Here is a 23,989-nt window from a genome sequence, read left to right as displayed (position 1 = left end):
TCGCAGTTTGTGTTTTCGCTAAGCTTAAATTAGTTTAGCTCGAGCTCAGAGCAGCAACGGCTAGCAGCGGCTCTGCTCACTAATTAGACGGCGAAGGTGAAGCCTCGACTCGTGCATTTATTTATAGTCGGGGCAGCATTGAATGCTCATGGCAGCAGCTGCTGGGGGAAGCTCAACGAATGAAGCACTTTGGATCAGCGAATAGTGGAGATTCGTAATATGGAGAGAAGCCTTACGAGAGAGAAGTGAGAATCAAGGAGAGAGGCAGTGGTAAAGAAGATATTAAGTTGAAGATTAAGAGATGGGCAGAGATAGATACACAGAGAGAGGAGGAGTAACCTACAGGAAATGCTTAAGAGGAGAGGTAGAATATATATAAAATTTAAACTATTAAGGTGTATTCTTTGTAACCATTTATAGAGGACTCTCTCTCTCTCTCACATATAGCTTACGAATTTCTCAATTCTCCTAGTTAAATCCCAAAATATTGTTGTACTGTAATTTCATTCCCTTAAAGCTGCATTCCGTAAACTACTTCTAACAAATTTTGTTTTCTATTTGTTCTATGCAAAAGTTGCGCATACGCAGCGTGCGCCAAAACCAAAAAGAAAGACAAATGTAAGTGGATAACGGTTATTGTAACTCTTGCTGTAACTGTTACTTGAAACTGTGTAACTGTGACTCTCTGTCCCTCTGTCTCCTGTTTGTGTTTCTGATTTTCATTCCAAGCGCAGCTGTGGCTGTTGTATGTGCCTGTGTATATGTGAGTGTGTGTGTGTGTAATTATGAGCTATCTACACGTAAAATTTTATGAAAACACAAACAAAAATAGCAAGAACAAGAACAAGAAGAAGTACGGCCGTAAATTGTAAAATTTATTTGCGAGCTGGATTACGCGTGAAATGCGACAAAAGGATGCGGGGATACACACACACACACACACACATGTACATTCAACGATAGCTTCCAAAATTGCTGCTCCTCTTCTTCTTCTGCTGCTCCTGCTTCTTCTTCTTCTTCTTCCTGTTAATGTTTTAATTAATTTGTAAAATAAAAGCGCTTTGCCATTTGCTCTGCGAGCAAGCGAATCGCACAGATTACAAAAACTTTGCCAGCTCGAAAAAAGTCGCGAGTCAAACAATAACACAAAGTGTTCAGAGATACCAGCCGGGAGGGGGCAGCGCCATGTGGGGCTCTTATTACTGGGTATCTGCAGTCGGATCTGTGTACCAAACAGATTTCTAGCAGACAGACAGCCAGACAGCGTACAAATAAGGTCTTGCTCTTGCTCTTGCTCTTGCTCTTGGTGTTGCTGCTGCTGTTGATGCTGGTTCTAGTGCTGCTGCTGCTGCTGCTGCTGCTGCTGCGGGCCACACAAAAACAACTGCGAGCAAGTAAGCCTGCCCTACTGGCGGAGTGACCGACTCACAGATATCCTGTACTCCAATTTATATAACAATTGCTTAACTTAGGCTAGATATGTATTGAACTGGATGAGTCTGGGCAGCTGAATGTCCGAGGATTACTCGTGCATCAATACTCTTCTACATATGCTACATACTCTTATACTATTCTATTACTGTACTACTCGGCAGAGTTTAAGAAGTAACGCCTCCACTCCAATACACTTATACTGATTTACCTTCCACAAGACAATATACCCTAATTAGTCATTCTCAATGTATTCCAGGGTATTGAAAACTGATTGCACTTTAAATTGAAATCAGACGCGTGGTTCGCGCACACACACACTCCCTTTCCCTCTTGCCACGCCCCCATCGCCTTTTTTGGGTAGTTGATTTTTTGACTCGCTTTTTTCTGTTGTTGTTTCCGGCTCTTCGCTTCCCTCGCGCATTTTGCGGTTGACAGTTGACACAGTCCGCGGGGCAGTCCAGTAGAGCAGCGAGCAGGAGGCAACTCTCGACCGAAACAGTTTTCAGTGTCTCTCTCTCTCTCTCTTTCCCTCTGTGTGCATGTCTCCCTCTAGCAATTGGTTTAAATTTTACAATGTTTAAGCTAAAATGTAGCCATTAAAATGCGCTTTTCGCTCTCGCCCCACTGCCCCTCCTAGTCCTCGTCCTTGTCGGCTTCGTCGTCGTCGCTTGGGCTGTCGTCGTTGCTGTTTTTCGGGGGTTTTTCCGCGGGGTTTTCCGGCTTTTCACATTTTCGCGCTCATTACAATTGCGCATTTTATATGGCCATTTGGTATTGGATTTTAAATATTTAAGCACTGCATTTGTTGTCGTTAAGCGTTAATTGAAGTTAAGCCAGACTCACAAATTAGCCCCAAAAACAAAACCCCAACAAGCAAGTAAATTAACTACGAAAACAAAAACAAAAACTAAAAAAATAAAATAAAATAAAAATAAAAAAATTAAAGTTTTACATCAATTTTTCCTCCACTAATGGAAAAACTTGAGCTAGTTGCGTGAAAAGGGGAGCTTTTCCTGTCTTTGAAGCGATATAAGGAAATGAATGTCGATTCGATTGAAATTATAATTCTATATGCGGAAGAACAAAAACATTTCGTACAACTCGGAGAACAGTAGCCTTGCTTATAACTGGAGCTGAAAATAGGCAATTAGTTAGTCATACGATAGACAGGTAGCACAGCTAGCATAGATGTGTTTCTCTTTCATATTTCATAGCCCAGCCTTCTTCTCCCTCTTTTAGGGCTTTTCATCACATATACAAACGGCTTTTCAATGCCTAGCTAATTTACCAAAGCTTCCTCTTAAATATCTGAATACCTTCTGTCTTTGCATATTTCGAGTCCCGTAACAAAGGTCTAAATCAAGCCTGCTTTTCTAGTTTTCCCATTGGCTTTTCCAATCTTCAACTCTTCTCTAATTTCTTGTTGATAAGACAATTCTCTTTCTGCTGAGTTTCTGTTGCGTATTTCGTTGGTTGTCTTCAATCGAAATTTATGCACTTTGGGCTTTTCACTCATTTTTCAACAGACGACAACGAGTCAGTCAGATCTATTCAAATGATGCCCACCTACTGACAGTAAAGTCACAGAAATAAAAGCCAAGGCAAAAACAAAACAAATCAATACGAAAAAACTTTCACCCGTAAAAGGAAGCAAAGACTGAACAAAATAAAAACTGGTTCGCAATATTTCTCATATTACCTCATTCAAAAGTGAGTTGAGGCATAAGCGCAGACGGGCAGAGAAAGAAAGAGAGGGAGATTGGGCAAGATCAGAGATATAAAGACTTCATTAAAAACTCTAATCAATTCTGCGGGAGTTATGAAATAGACTCAAAGAAATGTAAAACTGATTGCATTTACAAAATTAATTAATATCAAAGAGAATGCAAAGCAAATTAATTTACTCTGCAGAAATCAAATCAAACAAAGCAGTTTGCTCGAACTACATCTATGAACACATATTGTTTATATGTACGTACATAAATAACACATAAATCATTATTTTATTTACACATTTTTGCATTGCTTTATTTGGCACTGAAGTGAAATGCGTAACACCCACACATTAAAATGTTTCGAGTAGTGCTTCGAAATGCGGGTCAAGCTGCTTTAAATACCAAAATCACAAATCTGAAATCTGAATTTAACAAAAATTCCAGACTGAAATATTTTTGCTTATTGTGAAAAATGTAGTTCGATAATAATGAAATGGGCTCTCATCTAAGAGCGATGGACGGGCAGACGACTCCACTTGCCAGCCTGATCAAGAATATATCTTCTATACCTTCAGGTTATTATAATATACATCTGTGTTTGAACATTTGCATATTTATGAGAGTATACGAGAAAGAGAGAGAGAGAGAATAGTCCACGCAGCTATATAAAATATCTATATCTAACTATAAATCTATCCACATCTCTATCCGCAATTCAGATCAGACCTCAACTGCTAAATACATAGAAGGATGCTTTAAGTTTTATTTAATTAAGTTATTCTAAAGCAAACAAATATTACAAGGCAGTCAAGCTTGAAGATCTAGCATTCAATATACGTATATATATATATATATATGTATATATACATATATATATTTGCAACAAATTTTATAAGTCAACAAACTGGCTCTGGCTCTGGTTATGGCTTTGACTCTGCCTCTGCCTCCGTCTGACTGCAACTGGCAACTGGCAACTGGCAATGAATGCCACACACGCCCCGTTTTGTATATTTGGGTTCAGTTGAATGCACAACAAGCCGCAGCCAGCAGCCGCAGCAGCAGTACTCAGTGACCAAAAGAGAGGGTATACGAGCAGAAGAAGAAGAAGAAGAAGCACAATCAGAGTCTCCACTGCTTAGCCATAGCATAAATTATTGGACTTTTGTTTGCAGCAGCAAAAAAAACGCAAATCGATAACAAAATTGAATCAACTGGAAAACATATAATACACTGAGCGAAAGCGAAGGGAGAGCTAGCAGGAGAAGTAGGAGGAGAAAGAGGAGGAGGAGGAGGGCTGTCTACATATCATCTATATATCTATATATATATCTAATTTTATACATTTATTTGCATACGCATATTTATTTATTTATATGCTTATTTACGAAAAATGATGCTGGCACGAGGCGGGGCTCTATTGTATTGCCAGAGCGAGACTGGAGAATGAGTTGAAAAAATATGAAAATAATTCTCGTAATTCTCATTTGCGTTTTTGCCTTTGTCGGAGGCCTGGAAACAGCATTCACAATGAGCCGATTTTTTATTCTTCAGTGGCATTGAACTGTGCACAAAAGAGAAAGAGCCGCAGCCAGTCAGCCCGTCCGACAGTCCGACAGTCTGACAGTCTGCCAGCCTGGCCTAAACGCTTAGCCAAATCTCATAATAACCATTTTTCGCAGCGCTCAAGGCCAGTGCCAAAGCAGTTAAGATTCTCTTATTAAAGCCTTCTTGGCACAGTTCCAAAAAATATGGAAAGAAACGCTAATTAAAGCTTAAGCGAAGCAAGTTAGACTGTTGCAATGCGCACCGACTGTGGGATACTCGCTTGAGCTACACAAATTCGAAATTTCAATTAGAAATCAGAGTCTCTGTAAATACTTGGGAAATTTCAAATCATAAGAATCTCTATATACACATCAATGTAATGTTGAGCCAGAGAAACATATTTCCCAGCTTGCCGATCAATTTAGAAAACCAATATGCCCATTTGCCCACTCGGCCAGCGTGTATAGCAACTAGTTTCGCAGCTTAATTTCTTGGCATTTCGATTGCGGTTTGGGGTCTCTGTGTCAATCGTCACTTAATGGCCGAGACACAAATCTGAAATCCTAAATCCCAAATTCAAATTCAAAATTTCAGCTGCAATTGAATAGAGAGCCAACTAAACTGAGTCAGCTCAGGGGGGAGATGGAGATGGAGCTAAAGCAACAGATTGTCAAAGAGTTGTCTGCCCTTTGGCATTGGCCCTGTCGACTAGACTTCTACATCCATCTCCGTATCTTTCCCTCTCTCTCTCTCTCTCTCTATCTCTCACTTTGTCTTTCTCTCAGCTATATAAGCTAGCTCTCTCGCTCAGCCTCTATCTGTGGGCAACTTGTTTTTGTGTCTCGTGTCTCAATGCGTTTTCTATTTGCTGCTGCTGCTGCTGCATTTTGCCGGCTCATTGCAACCTGGCCCGAATGCATTTTCTATGCAAACAACAACTGCTGCAGCAGCAGCAGCAGCAACAACAACTGCTGAAGCAACCGCAGCAGACAACCGCAATTTGATTTTCTGCTTAAAAAGCAGCCACTGTGCACAGTGGTGACAAACTGTGTAAATCTAAATAAATTCTAAAGCATGAATGAGATTATCAATAAGAGAAATGAGAAGCATCTGCAATTTTATATATTGCACTTTAATTTTCTAGGATATTTTCTAGGCTAAGAATGTTTTAAGCAATCCTCGAATATGAGAATTAGATGAGTTTATTAAGCAGTGGAGCCACTTAAGCAACAGTACCGTTGGCTTCTCGACTGCAATATAAAGAACAATGATGATAGCAATGATAATGACAATGACAATTATATTGTTAAAATTAACTGACAGCATATAATGATATTATTCGAGATATTCATACGTATATGCACTATTAACATATCAGTGATAATCATAATGATAATGACAATGGCAATGGCAATGAAATTGCCAGCGAATATCATAATTATAATTAAGCTGACAGCGGCAAAGATACAAATATCCATGATAGTAGTGCTAATGACAATGATAATCAAATAGAAATGATAATTATATTAATTTATAATTATTATCTCTGAATATTCCCTCTCCATATTTTCCCGATTTATTCTAGGTGCAGCGCCACTGTGGCCATTGTGGCTGTATGCCATGTGTGTCATACATGTGTGTGTGTCTCTGTGTGTGTTGTCTTTTCTTTGGTGACGCTGTTGTCTGTTGTCTGTTGTCTGCATTCAAGCTCTGCACTTGGCCAACAACAACAACAACAGCAACAACAACAACAGCAACAATAACAATGTGAATTTTACTTTATTGGCTTTATTGACTTTTGTTAAGTTCTTGTCTCGCTTCGCTACGTTTTGCTTCTCCACGTTTCGCATCGTTGTTGCAGTTGTTGTTTTTTGTGTTTGTATTTTTTTTTTCGGTCTCTCTATATCTGTGGGATGCGGTTTGCTGCGCCAGTCTCTAGTGCCAAAAGCCGACAAGTTATTTAGCCGCTTTAGCTGCTGCTGCTGCTGCCGTTGCTGTTGCTGCTGCTGCTTGTGGTTGTTGTTTGTTCTCTTATAAAAATAAATAAACCCAACACCCGCAAAAAAATGAAATAAAATCAAAAAGAGCGAGCGAGATGCAGCGCCAGACTAAGCCAAGAGGCTGCAAAGGACCAGCAGCAGAAACTGGAAAGTTGTTTGGCCAGTTGGCAGCGTGATTGTGATTTGATGGGAATACGTATATATATGTATAGAGAGAGAGAGAGAGAGAGAGAGAGAGAGAGAGAGAGAGAGGGCGACATATTGCTAGATCAATTGTGCAGGTAGAAAAGTCAAAAGTTAGCTGTAAATGCTTGCACTGACAAAAAAAAAAAAAAAAACAAGTAAGAACGTTGCAGTCGGGCGATACCGATTGCAGAAGACTCATTCACAGCCCAAACGCTGTCAACCAGAGTATATAGTGCAATTTTCAAGTCTAGTGCGCAACAAAAAACAGGGCATGATCCCATTTAAAATGGGAAAATCATCGATAGCTATTGCTATGATCATTGCATAATTGCATTCAAATTACATGCATATGTATATAATTTATACAATTTTGACTTTTAATAATATACATGTATTTATATCCATATATTGGATACCGGCTTCAAGCTAGCAGCAGATCAGCGCGATTTTACTATACATGTGCACACACTCATCGTCTATTCTATGCGTACAGACAGAAGCGCGCCTTTTCTCACATTCTTAGAATTTCGATTGATTTCTGGACTTTCTAGCCGTTACTGTAGTTTTGTCTGATGACGCTCTCTTATTAAGCTATTCTATTTTAGCAGCTGAGTGCTCGAGCAAAGCAATGGCGCGGGTGCTAAGGGCGACGCAAGTAACGTTAGAGTAGGGAGGTTCGAACCTCTACTATGTTTTTTTTTTTTTTCATACATTTTTCGTTTTTTATAAAATAGATATTTTATTGGGAAGGTGCGAGCTTGACTGAATGGCACTTAATACTTTTCATTTTCTTAGTCGAATAATTTTATAAGTTTAAATTTGTTTCTTCTTAAATAGCCCTCAAATACATATATGCAAATACATACATATGTATATATGTAAGTCTGCACGCATAGCATCAAGCATTCCAGCCTTATACACGCGCTCATTTGTATGTGTGTATGTATGCACACATAAATGCGTACTCTAGCATATTCTAAGAAACTCGTTGCGATTGATTTGTCTTTGCATTGTTTTTGAATTTCCAGCCACCACTCTGGCTTTTCTTTGCTATGTGGCGTCATAACAATAATGTGATTTCGTTTTAACTTCTATTGATCGAAACGACGCGGTGGTGCTGTAGGCTGAAGCGCCGACGACCATTATTTTAGCTATTTTGACAAACATGCTGTTTGGGTTGGGTGCGAGTTCAAATCCCGCGGAAAACACTTTTTTGTAAATTGCAAATTTTTGTTATTTTAGCTTCTTTTAAATTTTTTTAAATTCATAAAAATGTTTCCTTTTGTATTATGAATATCTATTAAGCTTATTTATATGTACAAATGCATAAATAGATGGCTGACGCATATAAATGTCGCGATACGGGCACTGTAAATGCCGATTGCCACGCCCCTAGTGGCCGTCGACTCCTCAATTTTAGCCAGTTCTTAGAACGAGTAACCGGTTACCTAAATGCAAAATTTGAATTCTTACGCTCAAAAAATGTGAAAATTACAGGGTATTTTTCGATATGCCACGCCCCTAAAGAGGCTTAAAAATTATTTTTGGGGCATCGATAGAGGAGGCTACCAGTAACTTAACTATCCAAATTTGAAGCTTCTAGCTCTTAAATTGTAGGAGATATAAACTTTTGCGGTTTGCCACGCCCCCTATGGGCGGACATATATCTACCATAGCTCGTTGGACTTGGGTGATCAACCCGCGTATATATACCAAATTTCAGATCTCTAGCATCAATAGTGCCTAAAATAGAGCAGAATTCGAAAAATCACTATATCTTCAGGTCCGATTTGCCACGCCCCTAAGGGACGTAGATATATAATTTTTTCACCCATCTTCACAGAATTAAAACATTAGCTTACGTGCAAAATTTCAGCATTCTAGGTTTATAACTTTAGGAGATACAGTTTTGTCCGATTTGCCACGCCCCTAATGGGCGGAGATATATCCGCCATAGCTTGTGATCTTGGGTGGTTGGCGCGGACCTACATACCAAATTTCAGCTTTCTAGCTCTTCAACAAACATGATTTCTGGTATATCGGAAAATGCATTTTCCGATTTGCCACGCCCCTAGTGGGCGGATCGGGAAAATTTTAACACTTTATAAATCGGAGATATACACGAGTATGTGTTCCAAATTTCAAGTCTCTAGCTTCAATAGCGCCGAAATAGATTGCGTTCATACGGACAGACGGACAGACGGACAGACGGACAGACGGACGGACAGCAAGACGGACATTGCACAAAACCAATATACTCATTTCACTTTCGTGAATGAGTCTAAAAAACAAAAAAAAAACAAAAACTGTGTCAACTGTGCGCAGCGGCAATAGAAGATGCGTGTCTGCCACCAAATGCTGCAAGCGGCGAAAACTGGATGCCAAAGTGCGAATAGCAGCTACACACACACACACACACACACACACTCATACACACAGAAGTTGCTCGCACAGCAGCTTGAGATTCTGCAACTCGAAACTTGGTTTTGGTTTTCCGTTTGCTTTTGTTGTTGGGTGAAATCTGGTTTTCAGTTGCTTTAGCTGACTTTTAGCTGCCAGCTAAATGGCTTTTTTTAGCGCGTTTTTTTTTTTTTTTTTTTTGCATTTGCATTTTGAAGTTGAATCATCCGCATCGATGCCAGGCGCGTATCTGGCAGATACGTTTTCTGGGTCTTTCAACTCGCCAAAGTTTGACAGCGATCAAAACCTGTTTTCGAGTCTCTGACTTTTCTGTTTTCGGTTTTCAGTGTCAACAAATTAGTTAAAGTGCCATAATTAATGTGAAATACTTGGCATCTAATGAACTCTTAACTGTATTACGCGTCTCTGATTTACGAACCTGTGCCTGGCCTCTTGAGCCAGCCTCAAATTTACGCTAACCAACCCTGGCGGCTGCCTGAGATACGTTTCTTTTAGCCTCAAAGATACGAGAAATGCGAAAGTGAAAGTGACCGAAAACTTGCACTCAACACAACACAGATACACACACACACAAACACGGATATACAGATAGACTGTATCTGTATCTATTATCTATATCTGTAGAATCCATTACTATTTTAGCAGCTTAAGCTGTATGTACAGCTGCATTTGCATTTGTATCTGTGTCTTCTAAGCTAGGGCTGCTTCTGCTGTTGTATCTTTTGCGCTGTATTGTATCTCTTAGCTGTATCTTTGTCTGAATTGTATCTGCAACTGTTAAAGTGATTTTCATTGTTGGTCACACGATTTGCTGTTGCTCGTTTGCTTCGTTGCCTGCTTCAAATTTGAATTTAAAAACCTTAGAAAAATGAGGAGTGTGCTCGACTCACAGTTATCCTGCACAGATTACTCTCTATATGGACACTTGGAGATCAACTCCCTTCACTCCCATATACTCTCTTGTACATGTCACTTCCTTCCTCTTCTATTCTAAAATCTCCCCTTTCAATTGCAGCCAATATACCCTATCTGTCGGCACACAGCGCGTACAGGGTATGGATAAACAACAAGCATAAACGACTTATACGTTGCGAGCGTAGTTCGCTTCAGCATCACGTTTCCTTTTTTATTGCCGTTGTTTTCTTCTGCTTCTTCCTTTACGTTATTTTATTTTTATTAAGTATCACAGTTGTTGTTGTTGCTCTTCTTCTTCTTCTCTTCAGGGGCGCTCTCTGTTGTAACTTTGTTGTTGTTGTTGTTGCTGTTGTTGTTATTTAATGATTTAAAGATTATGCACGCTCCGCCGGACAATCGTCTGCCCTTTTTATGGAAGGGGAGCCACAAAAGGGCCTCAACTTCACTTTTTCAACTCCTGCCGAAACTTTCGCTTTTTTTACACCTTTTCTCTCCCTACCTCCGCATGTCCCTCTCTGCCAATCTCTCTCTCTCTCTCTCTCTCTCACATTCTCCCTTGTCCAAAGTGAAAAAATTGTGTAAGAGCATGTTAATTTGAAGCGAAGGTTGAAGGCGTTAAAATTGCAGATAAAACGTCGCGGTTTGCCGGCTTCAGAGATTCGTTTCTTTGTTTGCCCAGAGAGATATGGACAGTGATTCAGCTCGACTGGTTGTGCGTGTGTGTGTGTGTATGTAGGCTTGTATTAAGCTGTTACAGTTAGAACTTTGTACATATACAATGTGTAGAGCGAGAGGGACAGAGAGATATTTGCCTAAGCGTTTCATTATGCAAAGTAAATAATTCATAAGGTACTTTTTTATTCAAATCGAATTGAGCTGATGGACTTTGGTTGCGGCAAAAAGGGATAAGAATACTGTGCTCAACTAGAATGTACCCTGTAAACATGCAGAATGAGTCTCCATCGAATAAAAATGAAAACTCAATACAGGAACAGCTCAGTCTACTCAGACTATTGGGTGAGAATCAAAAGTCCAACCCAACTACTATCAAACCGATATACCTTCTTCGAAACCCACAAACGGCACATTCCATGTGCTTTTTTAATTCACATTGATGCCCATCTGCAGCTAATAGAACACAGATACAAATCGAGCAAACAAATCATCTCGAATGACGCAGAACAACATCGACAGCAACAACGAAAACAATTGAACCCATTTTAATGCACACTTAACGTCATAAATATGCAACAACTACAACTGAGCGAGACACGCCTCGCCTTGGGAGTCTCTAATTTGCTGTTGGAACAATGAGGATGATAAACAAACAGCAAAGCTGTTTGGCTTGACATAGTTTTGCACTTAGACAACAGATAAAAACACAATTAAAGTTGAGCAACACGATTCGCTCTTGACTCGAACTAGAAACTCAATCATCAAAATGTCAAATGCTTAACTGAAGCTGTGTAAGGGGCGGTAGAATTCTTAAGGCTGGAAACGAAATTATTCAACTAAATACAGATTCAGAGGCGGAGATACAACCTTGTATACAGATTCCTCAAGCAGAACTTATATAGATCCTAACGCATTCCTGGATTTGTTTTCCATAAGCAACTACATTCATTTGAGGCTGCAGTTAGAGAGACAATCAGAAATATAGATATCGATTCAGATTCAGTTTGTTATAGATACATTTATCATTCAGATAGTTGGATTGACAATCCTGCATAGAGATCAACATTAACAGATTCTAATAAAGATTCATGTGCGGATGCACTTCGAGATACACAAACATTTATAGATACAGATACAAGCACAACTACAGATACACTTGGAACTGTGCAGTCATGTGAAAAACTGGTTTCGTGATTCTCGATTCTCAATTCTCGAGCAGACTATAGATAAATATTTATAGTAATAAATGCGTGGGAAAAATTATAAAAGGCATATATAGCAGATACACGTATCTATCTGTATCCATATATAAACACACATATATATAGATACATGGTATATAGCATAGCATATCTGTCTCTCGCTCTTTGTTTTTCTTGGAATAACAAGTACAATAAAAATCGCCAGTCAGCGAGAACAAAAGCCCCACAAAGCACACACAAAAGGCACACACGCACACGCTCACCTATTTTACACATAATATTCGTACCTGGGCAAAACTGTGATTTAAGATCTGCAATTAGAGATAGAGCAAAACTCATTATAATCAAAATGAGTTATAGAACGGACAGACAAACAAAACAAAAACTATAGTAAGCTCAACTACCAAAGAGACACTACACTGTGAAAAAAGACACAGAGAATAGAAAAAATCAATTACAAGCTTCGAGAGTTTCAATTGCTAACAGAATTGAGACTTTACTAAATTTGTATTCAATCGATCTACATTTTTCCAAGATTGAATCTAATTTAATAACCTAAATTTTACTTTCATGCCAGGGCCAATCTTTTCTCGCTGTGTAGCAGAAATAACAAATAGAAATAATAATAATAGGAAAAATAATATAAAGACTAGGCCTGAGCTCTTGACATCAACTTTAAATTAGAGCTCATGTTTTTAATTTCCATTTCTTGAAAACGCTGTCAACGCCAAAAGATTTAACACCAAAATAAACGAAAGACGAGAAAGAAGAAGAAAAAGGCTCAGTCCGGGCTGTTACAAGGCCTGGCTCTATTTTTGTTTTTTGCTTTTGAGCTAAGACTCAAATCATGCAAGAAATTTGTTACTGACATTAAAATTACCATCATTATAATGTCTGTTTGGCTCTTGCTTTGTCAGTCTGTCTCTCTCTCGCTCTCTCTCCCTCTCCCTCTCCCTCTCTCTCTCTCTCTCGCTCTTTCTATCTCTTACTCTCTGTCTATTTCATTGGTCGGCCATGGGCGACGTCTAACACGAAGCAGGAAGACACTTGGCACCGGCAAAAAGCGATGTGCGGTAATACAAAATGTCGAAATAGACATAAGCAACAGCAACAACAACAGCAACAACAACAACAACAACTACGAACAATCAACAACAACAAGCAACAACAAACAACAATTTGAGCTCTGCAAAACCAAAGAAGAAAACATGAAACATGATAAAGTGAGAAGTTTCTAATGGGAGATCAAGTGTAGCACACACATGACATACCCTGTAAATGTTGTTGCTGCCAGCTACGTAACAACATAGGTAGGCGTGACGTAACCTGTCATACGTGACTTATATCTAACCATATGACGAAAAGGAAATGCAAGCAAATAATGAAAGTTTACGTCAAAATCGACTGGAAGTTGACGTAATATGCGTTACGTAATGTATTTCACGTAAAGTACGTTACAATTGGTCCTTAACACAAAAAAGAAATCTGCCCAAAATATTTTATGTTTGTTTACAAGTAAACTACGTAACGCCCTGTATACGTAATGGGCATCACGTATAGCATAACGTAACACAGCACATCAAAGCACAATTCATCTCTTTGCTCTTTACTCGACTGTAGGTAAACAATAAAAATTGCTTCGAAAATCTACTTATCCCTTCCTTAGCAACCAGCCCATATAACCCCACGGGCATCAATATTTTCCAATGGGGCTATGCATGAAACACGAGCGCTTGAATGGAAATGAAAATGGGCTTTGGTTGTGATCGATGACGGCAGAGGTGAGAGTTGAAACCGAAGCCGTAGCCGTAGCTGAAGCTGAGGCTGAAGCTGAAGCTGATTGATAGCCAAGCAAACAAGCACAGAAACAGCTGGAACTGGATATGGAACTGGGAGGGGAACGGGATCTGGAACTAGAAGTGAAACTAATAGAAAATCCAAAAGACAACCGAATAGACCTGCAGACAGTTGGAGCTGTAGCTAGTGGAACTGGAACTGGAACTAGAAGTGCAACTAGATCTAAAACTGCCAAATACAATAACAGGAGTTTAGTTAACTTTAGCTGAAACTGGAACTGGAACTGGAACTGTAAAACTCACCTGCGCATGATGGGCAGCGGCAAGGTGAATCGTCCGTCGTTCATTAAAGGCGCTGCTCCTGGCAGTGGCACCGTCGATATCACAGGCGCCAGCAGCGGCACGGGTGCAGTAGGCGGAGGCGGCGGCAGAGGCAGTGCAGCGGCTGCTGCTGCTGCTGCTGCTGCTGCTGCTGCTGCGCCTGATTGTGGGGGTGGCGGCAGGGGCGGTGGCGCAACGGCGCCACCTGGCAGCGCACTGTAGGGCGGCGGATAATGGGCGTGGCTATGCAAAATGTCCGGCAATAGAGCGCGAGCCAAGCCCAAAGCAGCAGGATGCGGATGCGAATGCGGATGTGGATGCGAGTGTGGAAGCGGATGCGGATGTTGCAGGTGCGGCGGTCGACGCACGTGCGTAGGCGGCAACTGTTGCTGTTGCAATTGCTGCTGCTGCTGCTGTTGCTGCTGCTGGCGACGTTCGCGACGCTCGCGCCGACGTTGCTCGCGTGTGCGCAACTGTTGCTGCTGCTGTGATTGCTGCTGCAACTGCAACTGTTGCTGCTCTTGCTCTAAAGTATTGTTGCTATTGTTGTTGTTGCTGCTGCTGCTTAGATCATCCGTCTGGCATTCGGTCGAGGTGAAAGTGCGTGTGGCTGTGGGCGTGGCATTCACGTTAATCACCTGTACACTGTTATCAACACTGGGCACATTCAGATTCAGATTCAGATTCACATTACCATCATCATTATCATTATTATTGGCATTATTATTATTATTTGCATTAGCATTAGCATTATTATTACTATCATTTAACTTATTTTGTACACTTGCACTAAACACTTTTTTGGTTGCTGGCACACAATTATTATTGATGGCAACAATGCTGTTGTTGATGTTGTTGTTGATGTTGTTGTTGTGGTTGTTGTTGTGGTTGTTGTTGCTGCTGTTGCTATAATTGCAATTGACAACACAAACGTTAGTGTTGTTGTTGCTGCTGGACTCTGCAGGCGATGTTGCTGCAGTTGCAGTTGCTGTTGATGTCTGCTGATTGTGGTTGCTGTTGCTGCTGTTGGTGTTATTGTTGGTGTTATTGTTGCTGTTATTGTTCACCTGTATCGTGAGACTTGGCTGTTGCTGACAGAATTTGCTAGCTGTTGGCAGTATTGCAATATTGCAAATGCCTTTGGCATCGCTATTGCTGTTGCTGCTGTTGCTAAGAAAAATGCTGCTGCTGCTAGTGGCAGCAACTTTTGCTGTCTGTGTAGCTGCTGTTGCTGCCGTTGCTGTTGGCGGCTCTGCAGCCACATTCAAACGCATCGTCTCGCTAGCGATAGCTCTTGTATTATCGTTATCGTTATCGGAATCGGTTTCGGTATCGGTATCGATATCGTTGAGCCGATGCTCAAACAAACTTTCACTTGCACGAAATTCGGCATACAAGCGTTCGAGTTCTGCCAAACATTTGTTGGGGCGCAGCGCGTCGGAGCTCAAATTAATGTTGCTATTGCTATTGTTGTTATTGTTGTTGTTGTTGCGCCCCCGCGACAACCACGACGACAACTTGTGAATGTTGTTGCTGTTGCGGTTACTGTGATTTCTGTTAGTATAATAATTGACGCCACTCTGCACCTCAGTTGTGCACGCGCCGAACGAACTCGAGAGACTGATCGCCGCTGCCGACCGAAACTGGCTTGAGCAACCACTGGAAGAGAGCAACGCTGCCGACGTCGCTGCTGCTGTAGCTCTCTCAGTCGCTGTTGCGTGCTCTCTTTGGCAGCGACTCCGACTGCGGCTGCGACTGCGCTGGCTTGCCTTTGCTGCTGCTGCTGCTGCTGCTGCACAGGAAACAGGTTGATTGACCTGCACTCCGACCGCGACTGCGATGTCGACGTCGACTTCAACTTCATCGTCGACTGCAACTGTGCCTTGTGTTTCCTCGCTTACTCTTTCTGCTGTCGTTGCCATTTCTCGCTCATCGCCGTTGTCGTCTTCTTTGTCGCTGTTTTCATTGATAATGCAATTCGCTTTGCTGTCGCTCTGGCTCTCTGCACTTTGTTGTGATCTTGCCTTCGTCGCTGTTGTTCGCATTTGCTTTTGACTCGTTGCCGTTATTGCTGTTTCGGTTTCTGTGTCGTTTGTCGCAGGCGTGAATAATGCGCAGTTCTGCAAGCAGAGAAGGAGAAAGAGTGACTGAGTGGGAGTGAGAGTGAGAGAGGAAGAAGAGAGCTGTCAGCTTTGCATTAGTCAAATGACAAGATTTAAGTTTCAAGCGCTAATTAATGTTAATTGCAGAGGGATTAGCCACTGGCCAAAAACAGCAAAGCAAAAAATATGATAAAGGTGACAGCAGCCGCAAGGACAGCAACCAACAGCCAGGCAGGCCAGGCAGGCGCATAAATGTGTGCCTAATTGAATTAATTAAGCCAACGCATAAACATAAAATCGTCACAAGTAATTGTTGTTGTTGCCGTTGCTGTTATCCCTGCCTGGTGTCTGCATGTTTGCTGATAAAGTTATTGCTGCCTGTTCCTCCCATTGTTGTTGTTGAGGCTGTATGACTTACTCTCGCTCTAATGCCCGCACGCACACACAAACACACACGCACGCAGAGAGAGAGAGAGAGAGTCAGTCAGTCAGCCCCTCGCTCTCCTATCTCTCTTTCTCTATGACTCCACATCTGGCTCAGTGTCAGAGATGAGCGTTTAGCGTGCATTTTGTGTGACTTATCGCGCTTCAGCAATTTTAATCTTGCTCTGCTTTGCATATGCAACATGCTCCAACTACTCAATTTGACTCTAAAACCGCTGCTATAAATTATAAGACTGCCTTCACCCACACACACGCATTGCCTCCATCTCTCTTTTCCACCACGCCTGGCTTAGTAATGGCAATGCGCACTTAGCTTTTATTTGGTGTGTGGCGGATAGCGACTTAGCCTGCTAAGCTTTGCTTTGCATACGCAACAAGCCATAACTACGTTTGACTTTAAAGCTGTATTTTAAATTTATAGCACAGCTACTTTTGCTCTTATGCTCGCCAATTCATACACAGCGTCTCACTGCCTCTGTGGACTTTTGGCTGAGGCTGAGTCTAACGGTATAATATTCAAGACACCAGCTATTACTCTTGTAATCGCTACTCCTCTTTGCTTTGTGTTGCTCATGCCATTAGCTCTGTAGCCATAGCTAAATGTAGAGCTGAAAGGAGGTTTTTCTAATTTCTAAGAGCTGCAGCTGCGCTCATCTCCAATCAGTGCACATTACCAAAAGCTAACGCGACCCCAAATGCGACAAGATGGGAGAGCCGTATAACTGTTAGTGCGTGTGCCTAGCTTTGAGTATATATGTGTGTGTGTTGAGTGTGGGTTCTAATTATGTTACGCTGTGTTACTTGCATTAATTACGTCACAGAAATATAATGTGATTTACTGTTAGCTCAACTGCTGCCGCTGCCGCTGCTGCTGCTGCTTCTGCAGCTGACTTATTGTTCTGGCTGCTGTTGGCTTTGTCATTGTTGTTGCTGCTGTTCATTCTTGTGCAATTGCGATTGCTGCTGATTGCTGCAGCCCGCCCCCATCATGCCCCGAGTCTAACGGTGCCTGGCTGCAAGTCAACTTTCATAATAAATGTCTAGTCATGTTAGTTCTTTCGTCTGTTATATGCACATGGCTAATTTTGGAGGTTATGGGCCAGAGCTGCCTGCACTTTAAACTGGTTTCCATGTGGCGTTTCTTTTCACAAGTGCTGAGTGGCGGAAGGGGGCATGGTCGGGGCATATCTATCTAGCGTGCAACCCCCCGAGCATTGTCAATCGATTGCAACCCCTAACTCCTGGGGCTCGCTCAATTATGACGACAACCCTGCACTATATTTATGTAAAGCATAAATATGGAAGGGCGCATATGGTACATGTGCACTGTGAGAAAAAGCGGGCCCAAGATGCATTCTTAACAGAGAACTATATGTATGTATGTAGGTATGTATATACTCTATGGATTTTTTAAATGTATTTGTTGTTCATTCATAATGTCCTTTATTTGCTTATTATTTACTTATTTATTTGTATTTCTCTCAGTGCATGCATGCGCTGCAACTATGTCATTTACTTAAATACATTTAATGCTTTTTTCTCCTTCTGTATATTGCCTTTGTTCTCTCTATCTTTCCTCTGTTCATTGCTTTGTGGTCAATTTTCCATTTCGCTGACAACAGAATAAAAACAAAGGCAAATCATGATAACATACGAGAGATAGAGACAAAGACAGGGGGAGAGACAAAGAGATGCATATAGCTTAAATGCATATTTACGCTCTATTGTAGGCACTTTGCTCAGCCCTTCCGTCTAACGGCACCCGCAGTACACGGCCACAGCCCACAGCCCACAGGCTGTCGCCTGGTATCGATATCGATACCAATTACGCTGAATGCGACATCTGGCGCTCTCTTATCGAAGACGCGGGTCGGCACTCAAGTGCCTAAGTGAAACATTAGCCCTTATCCGAGTCGCAGTAGCCGTCAATGGGGGCTCGATAATGGAGTTCTATGGCCTGCCCCTCCGCTCCCTCTACTCTATCGTCGTGCCCACTCACCAGGCATCAGCCTTGACATCAAATTTGATGGCGCCACATTTCGTTTCGAATCGAAGTGCGTCGAACGAGCCAAGGTGACAATTTTACGAGGCGCCTAGGCAGCCAGCCAAGCAAACAGCCAGACAGGCAGACAGTCGCCAGGGTTGACATTGCCATCCGTAAATTGAACAATAGCTAATAATAGATATGAACAGCTATAAAGCATAATAGCGCTCTGGTCATGTTTCGTATATTGCGAAAGAGCATAAAGAGAAACCCTATCCAAGACTGATACCTCCCATGTCGTATACTCATTTCGACATGCCATGAATTCTATGAAATCAATATATGTATATCGATCCGTAAAGGGCATATTCAGTTTTCTGTAGTCTATTATCGATTATACAAAAATAAAAATCGATGTTTATCGATACACTTTGCATCACTTACCTGCGATATGTAATCATCCGTAAAGGAGCGCACCAGGCGCTCTGCTGGAACATTTGCCGTTAGTTTCTTAGGTCGATCTTCATCGTCTTCGTCTTCTCGAATTTCGTTTGCTGGGGATCGTTGCGATCTATCACATTGTAGACTGTAGTTTGTCGGCAGCTGGACGACGGCTGCCAGGCTAGCCCTGGCCACGCCCACGCCGGATACACCCGGCTGGTAGAGGGAGTCGTAAGAGGGCGGCTCCTTGATCGCCGTCGCCTTCGAGGAGCACCACTGGATGAGCGTGTGAGCCGGACTGCCATAGTAGCTTGGATACGAATAGCGATTGCGATGGCTCGCCTTATTGAAACTGAGGAAAGGCACGGGGGGAGCGGCGGCTACAGGTGTTGCAGCAGGTGGCGCAATTGATAGGTGATTTCTCGCCTCGTAGCTGCTGTGGGACTTGCGCAACTTGCGATTGAGGCGCTCGTCCTCGTCCTCCGCCTCTAGCTGCGCCTCCTCCTCGTCGTCCTCTTCCGAGGTGGAGCTGCCTGCCCGATCGTAGGGCGTCCATAGCATTGATGAGAGCGCCGTCTCCACATCCGGCGGTCGGTGCAGCCGCTGCACGGCCGCTGGCACGGCCATTGCCTCCAAAGTGGGCGTGTTCCGTTCCATGTGGGACATGTGGGCCGAGTGGACATTGCGCTCACAACTTGAGCAGTTCCTCCTTGCGCCGAGCCGTGTCAATGGTCAGCCGCATGCTGAGCCTCGACTCCAGATCCTACAAATGAAAGAGAATCGGACTGTAGCGGATTTGAATAGACTTGAATTAAGCCAGAGCGAATAACATGGCCAAATTGAAATTTTCTTTTTATCTGCAATTTGATGTTTTCGACCACTGTGCGCAAGAGCAAGAACTAACTTTAAAAACGATCCCTTTTATTTTCCAATTTGTTAAATTGCGATTAAAGCATTTAAAAATGCCCAAAGGCAAAAAATAGAAAAAAGCCAAGCAAAATGGAGTAAAAAGAAGTTGTAGGGTAATGGAAAATGGAGAATGGGAAAAGAGACACGAGACACGAGAAGAAAAACAAGCTTCCGTTTTGTGGCCAAAATATATGCAGAAAAGTTTGCGAACCAAAAACTTTTTGGCAGCCTTCCCATTTGCCCAGCACTGCTGGGGGCGTGGCAGACACACACACACAGATAGCCGCCGTAAATAGTTATATATACCTAAATATAGGCTGTAGTCTGACTCGGTTATTCGCATTAGAAAAAGTTTAAAGTCGACTGCCAATTCGACTAAGCGAATGTGGCTTAAACACCCAGCGGGCATTGAAATGCGAAGAGACTTGAAGCTGAGCCCCCAGATGTTGTCGTTGTTGCCGTTGCTGCTGACTACAGATGCAACAGCAGCAACAGCAACATACAATGGTTGCTGACGAGGTTCATGCGGCGCATATCAAAATCTATTTCTAATAGAAATCAAGCAAAAGTAAAGCAAGTCCTTACACTGACCGATAATGGAACTGGAACGAGACCAATTGATTCAGGTTCGAATTATATTTTAAGAGTAATCCAACTATTTGTGGCTTTTGCCTTTCTTCTTCATCCTCTGTAACTAAACTTCAATTCACTTTGACACAAAATAAAACATTTCAGCGATATCAGCGCGTAGTCCCATTCGACCAGACTTAATGCTGACATATGTTGATTATACGTAACGGAATAAACTGCTCTGACCTACTTAGAGTCGCGCCACTTTTCATGCTAAGGGGCAGCGTGCAAACCTATTAGCTGTAGAGAACACAGCAACCTAAAAACTTCAACTACAGCTCCGATGCCGATGCCGATGCCGATTCCGAATCCGAACTTCAACTATGTACAACAGTGATTCAACTCGGCTTTTGGCTGTTTGGGTGCTTCTGCTCTGCTGTAGCTGCTAAGTTTTATGTGTTGCATAGCCTGAGGCGCTTTGGCACTCTAATTTTTCATACCGTACGAAACATTGAGAGTGCCTAAACAGGGCATATTAGCTCTATCTGAAATGCATATTAAACACTGAAGTCAATCCGAAAGGTGCATAAGCGAACCATTTGTCTAACTGTGTGAATATATGTATATAAGTTCAATAATACATATAAGGCTAAAACAGTAAAGACCAACATTAAAATATTAAGCAAAACCACTGGAAAAACTCAAAGCTTAGATAGTCGTATAGTCGTGCACACCCGACAATACAACATTCTTACTTATTTTTCGCTTGCCGATTCTCATGTCGCTTTTGTGGAGAGCTTCGGTAACTTCTGCCTGGCCGCCCTGGCTGAAGCTGATGTTTTTTTGTTATGCTTAAATAAAGATTTGTGTTAGTGTGCCTCATTCTGCTTCTGTGGCAGCAGCAATTGTTGCTGTGCATTGCTGGCCTTCATTGTTGTCATTGCCCATTGTTGTCCTTTGAGAAAGGAGAGCCTCAGCCTCAGCCTCAGCCAGAGCCACGGCCAAAAGACAGCACAAAAGGCGCCCACAAATTAATATCATGTGCAACAATTGTTATACTCGGTGTGTATTGGTGTGTGTGCGTGTAGGTGTGTTCGTGTGCGTCTTGTTATGTGTGCATGTTACCTACTTTTTGTGGGCTTTTAATTAACAACAAGTTTGCGCCTCGCACAATGCAAACAAAGTGCCAAAAGCCAAAGCCTTGAAATTCTCACAATTTTCCACAATTTTTTCCCCCATTCGCCATTTTCTTTGTGCTCATTTTTAGCAGGCAACAAAAAAGAGGAAGAGCAAGAATGATGCAGCCGCTGAAAACCGAGTGCCTCAAATATTATGAAATAATGCCGAGGCTTTAGCAACGCTTTATATACAGATTATGTGCGGAAATACCCCTTAAGGCGCATGCGGCTGTAGCTGGATGTAAATTAAATTGGGAATTAACTGGGCTTTCGCCTACACTGAGCGAAAACAAAAATTGCAGGGATTTCTCTTGCTGAATTAAAGTTGCAAATTATTTAAACGGGGAAACTATTCGAGAATTTGTATTTCTTTTGGGATTGTGAAATGACCTACAAATCTCCAGATCAATCTTTGAACTTCATCATCATTAAATTCGGTAATTTAATTGGCTATCCCTTCTCTTCCTTTTGCGTACAAATTTTTCATAGATCTAACCTAATTTAAATGTTATTTTTAGAGCAGCGGAGTCCAATCAATCTGCAGGAGCATAAATTATGAAGAGCACTTCCTTAAACAGCGGCAATTCCCCCGCGCCGTACCCTCGCCGCCTATTAGAAAAAGGCCCCTGCCAGTCATGGCAAATGGCAGATGGAAAATTCAAATGCTGGCAGTTCACAGTTCACAGTTCGCTCCTCGTCAACAGAAAATTTGAGCACATTTTAACTAGCTGAAATTTGTGTTGGCCAAAAGACTTTCGGTGAAATGAGTGCGGAGAAATCATAAAAGCAAATAAGAAAGCTGAGCAAAAATGTAAGGGAAAATCAAATACAAATACTTCAAGGCAAAGTTCTGTCTGCAGCAAACTCGACGACTTTAAATATCACGCAAAGGAGCAAAAGGAAAAATAAATAAATAAATACATACAAAAAATAAATTCAATGAAAATTATTTACGTAAATACTTTTTTATTTGCTATTTTTTTTTTTTTTTTTTTTTTTTTCTATTTGACTTGATGTGCGCCTGACGAGCAGACGCAGGCGACAGAGCCAAACTTTGTGCTGGCAAGCATATGCAAAGAAAAAAGTTGGTGACAAATTTTCGGGCAAGCGGGGGATAAATTTGATGCCAGTATGTTTGGAATGCAAACAAACTTTATCTAATTAGGGCGACACGTGTTACACAGACACCTTTAGCTAGGCTAACCAGCAGCTCTTCTCAGCAATTCTCAACATGGAGCCTCAAATTGAGAATGAAGTATGCACAATTGAAAGCGTAATCAATGGCTCTGATATTGAATTGGAATAACATAATCTTCAAGTATCACTTCAAGAGCCATCACAAATTTTATATGAAACGTACTGTACCTACTTTTGAACGAGCTCCTCTCTGCGCATCTCATAGCACGTTATGGGCAGTTCAACATCAGATCTAGTTTTATCAAGTCACTTAGATCCTCTTCTCATCTGCTATATCTTCACCTACATTTCTCTCTTCTTTTTTGCCCTCCTCTGCGCTTCTCATAATAGCCAATCTACTTGTAGCACATCAACACCCGCTCCCCAGCCGAGCTACATCTTCATCTTGTGAGCTGCTTTGCATTGATGACGCACTCGAAATGCCTTTTGATGTCCCCCAGTCTGTTAGTCCGCCCTTCCTCCAATTCCCTGAGTTCCATCAATTCCCATGCTTGTTTTGCATTTGCCAGCTCAACATATTCGTAGGCGTTTCTTTTTCGTAGACTCCATCTACCACTTTTCCTGCTGCTGCTGCTGCTGTTGATTCTGCTCCGCCTGTCAACTGGCTGTCAAGCCGTGGCATCTGCCTCTGCTACGAGTTCTGTGAGTGTCGCGTGTCGAGTGTCTTTTGAGTTGTTTGTCAATATGTAGACCATTATTCAATCAATATATTGACACACATTTTCATTTGCCAACCTTCTTCTCTCTCTCTCTCTCTCTCTCTCTCTGTCCCCCTTTCTTCCTCTGCCCTGCAGCAAAAAAGCTGGCCAAGTGCTAATCGCAAACAAAGTAGTTTTTGCTCGACTTCCATTTCGATTTCGTTTTTATGGCTTGGGGCGGTTCGGGCTCTTCGATTGATTCCGTCGTGCCTCGGCATGCCCCTCCCCAGAGACCTTTACTTCCGCTTTAACTATT

At 41.9% G+C, this 23,989-nt stretch overlaps 1 protein-coding gene and 1 long non-coding RNA gene across 2 annotated transcripts in view; one reads left to right on the top strand and one right to left on the bottom strand.

Moving 5' to 3' along the window:
* The window catches only part of LOC108615665 (uncharacterized), a 57,121-nt gene that overhangs the window by 28,529 nt on the left and 4,603 nt on the right, over positions 1 to 23,989 (bottom strand). Inside the window, exons 2-3 of the mRNA XM_018010324.2 lie at positions 19,185 to 19,944; positions 14,193 to 16,330 (exon numbers count right to left, since the gene is read on the bottom strand). Coding sequence (XP_017865813.2) covers positions 14,193 to 16,330; positions 19,185 to 19,847 — 2,801 coding nt within the window. The 5' untranslated portion in view covers positions 19,848 to 19,944. The remainder of the gene's footprint in view (positions 1 to 14,192; positions 16,331 to 19,184; positions 19,945 to 23,989) is intronic.
* Positions 13,463 to 15,376, top strand: LOC149268351 (uncharacterized). The gene is made up of 2 exons (XR_016270690.1): positions 13,463 to 13,709; positions 13,760 to 15,376. It is a non-coding gene; the product is annotated as an uncharacterized LOC149268351 (long non-coding RNA).

The sequence above is a fragment of the Drosophila arizonae genome, chromosome 5 (assembly GCF_054131065.1).
Source record: "Drosophila arizonae isolate 15081-1271.41 chromosome 5, UAZ_ARI_1.0, whole genome shotgun sequence".
In the NCBI taxonomy this organism is placed as follows: Eukaryota; Metazoa; Arthropoda; class Insecta; order Diptera; family Drosophilidae; genus Drosophila; species Drosophila arizonae.
This window is presented reverse-complemented; position numbering and strand designations above follow the sequence as displayed.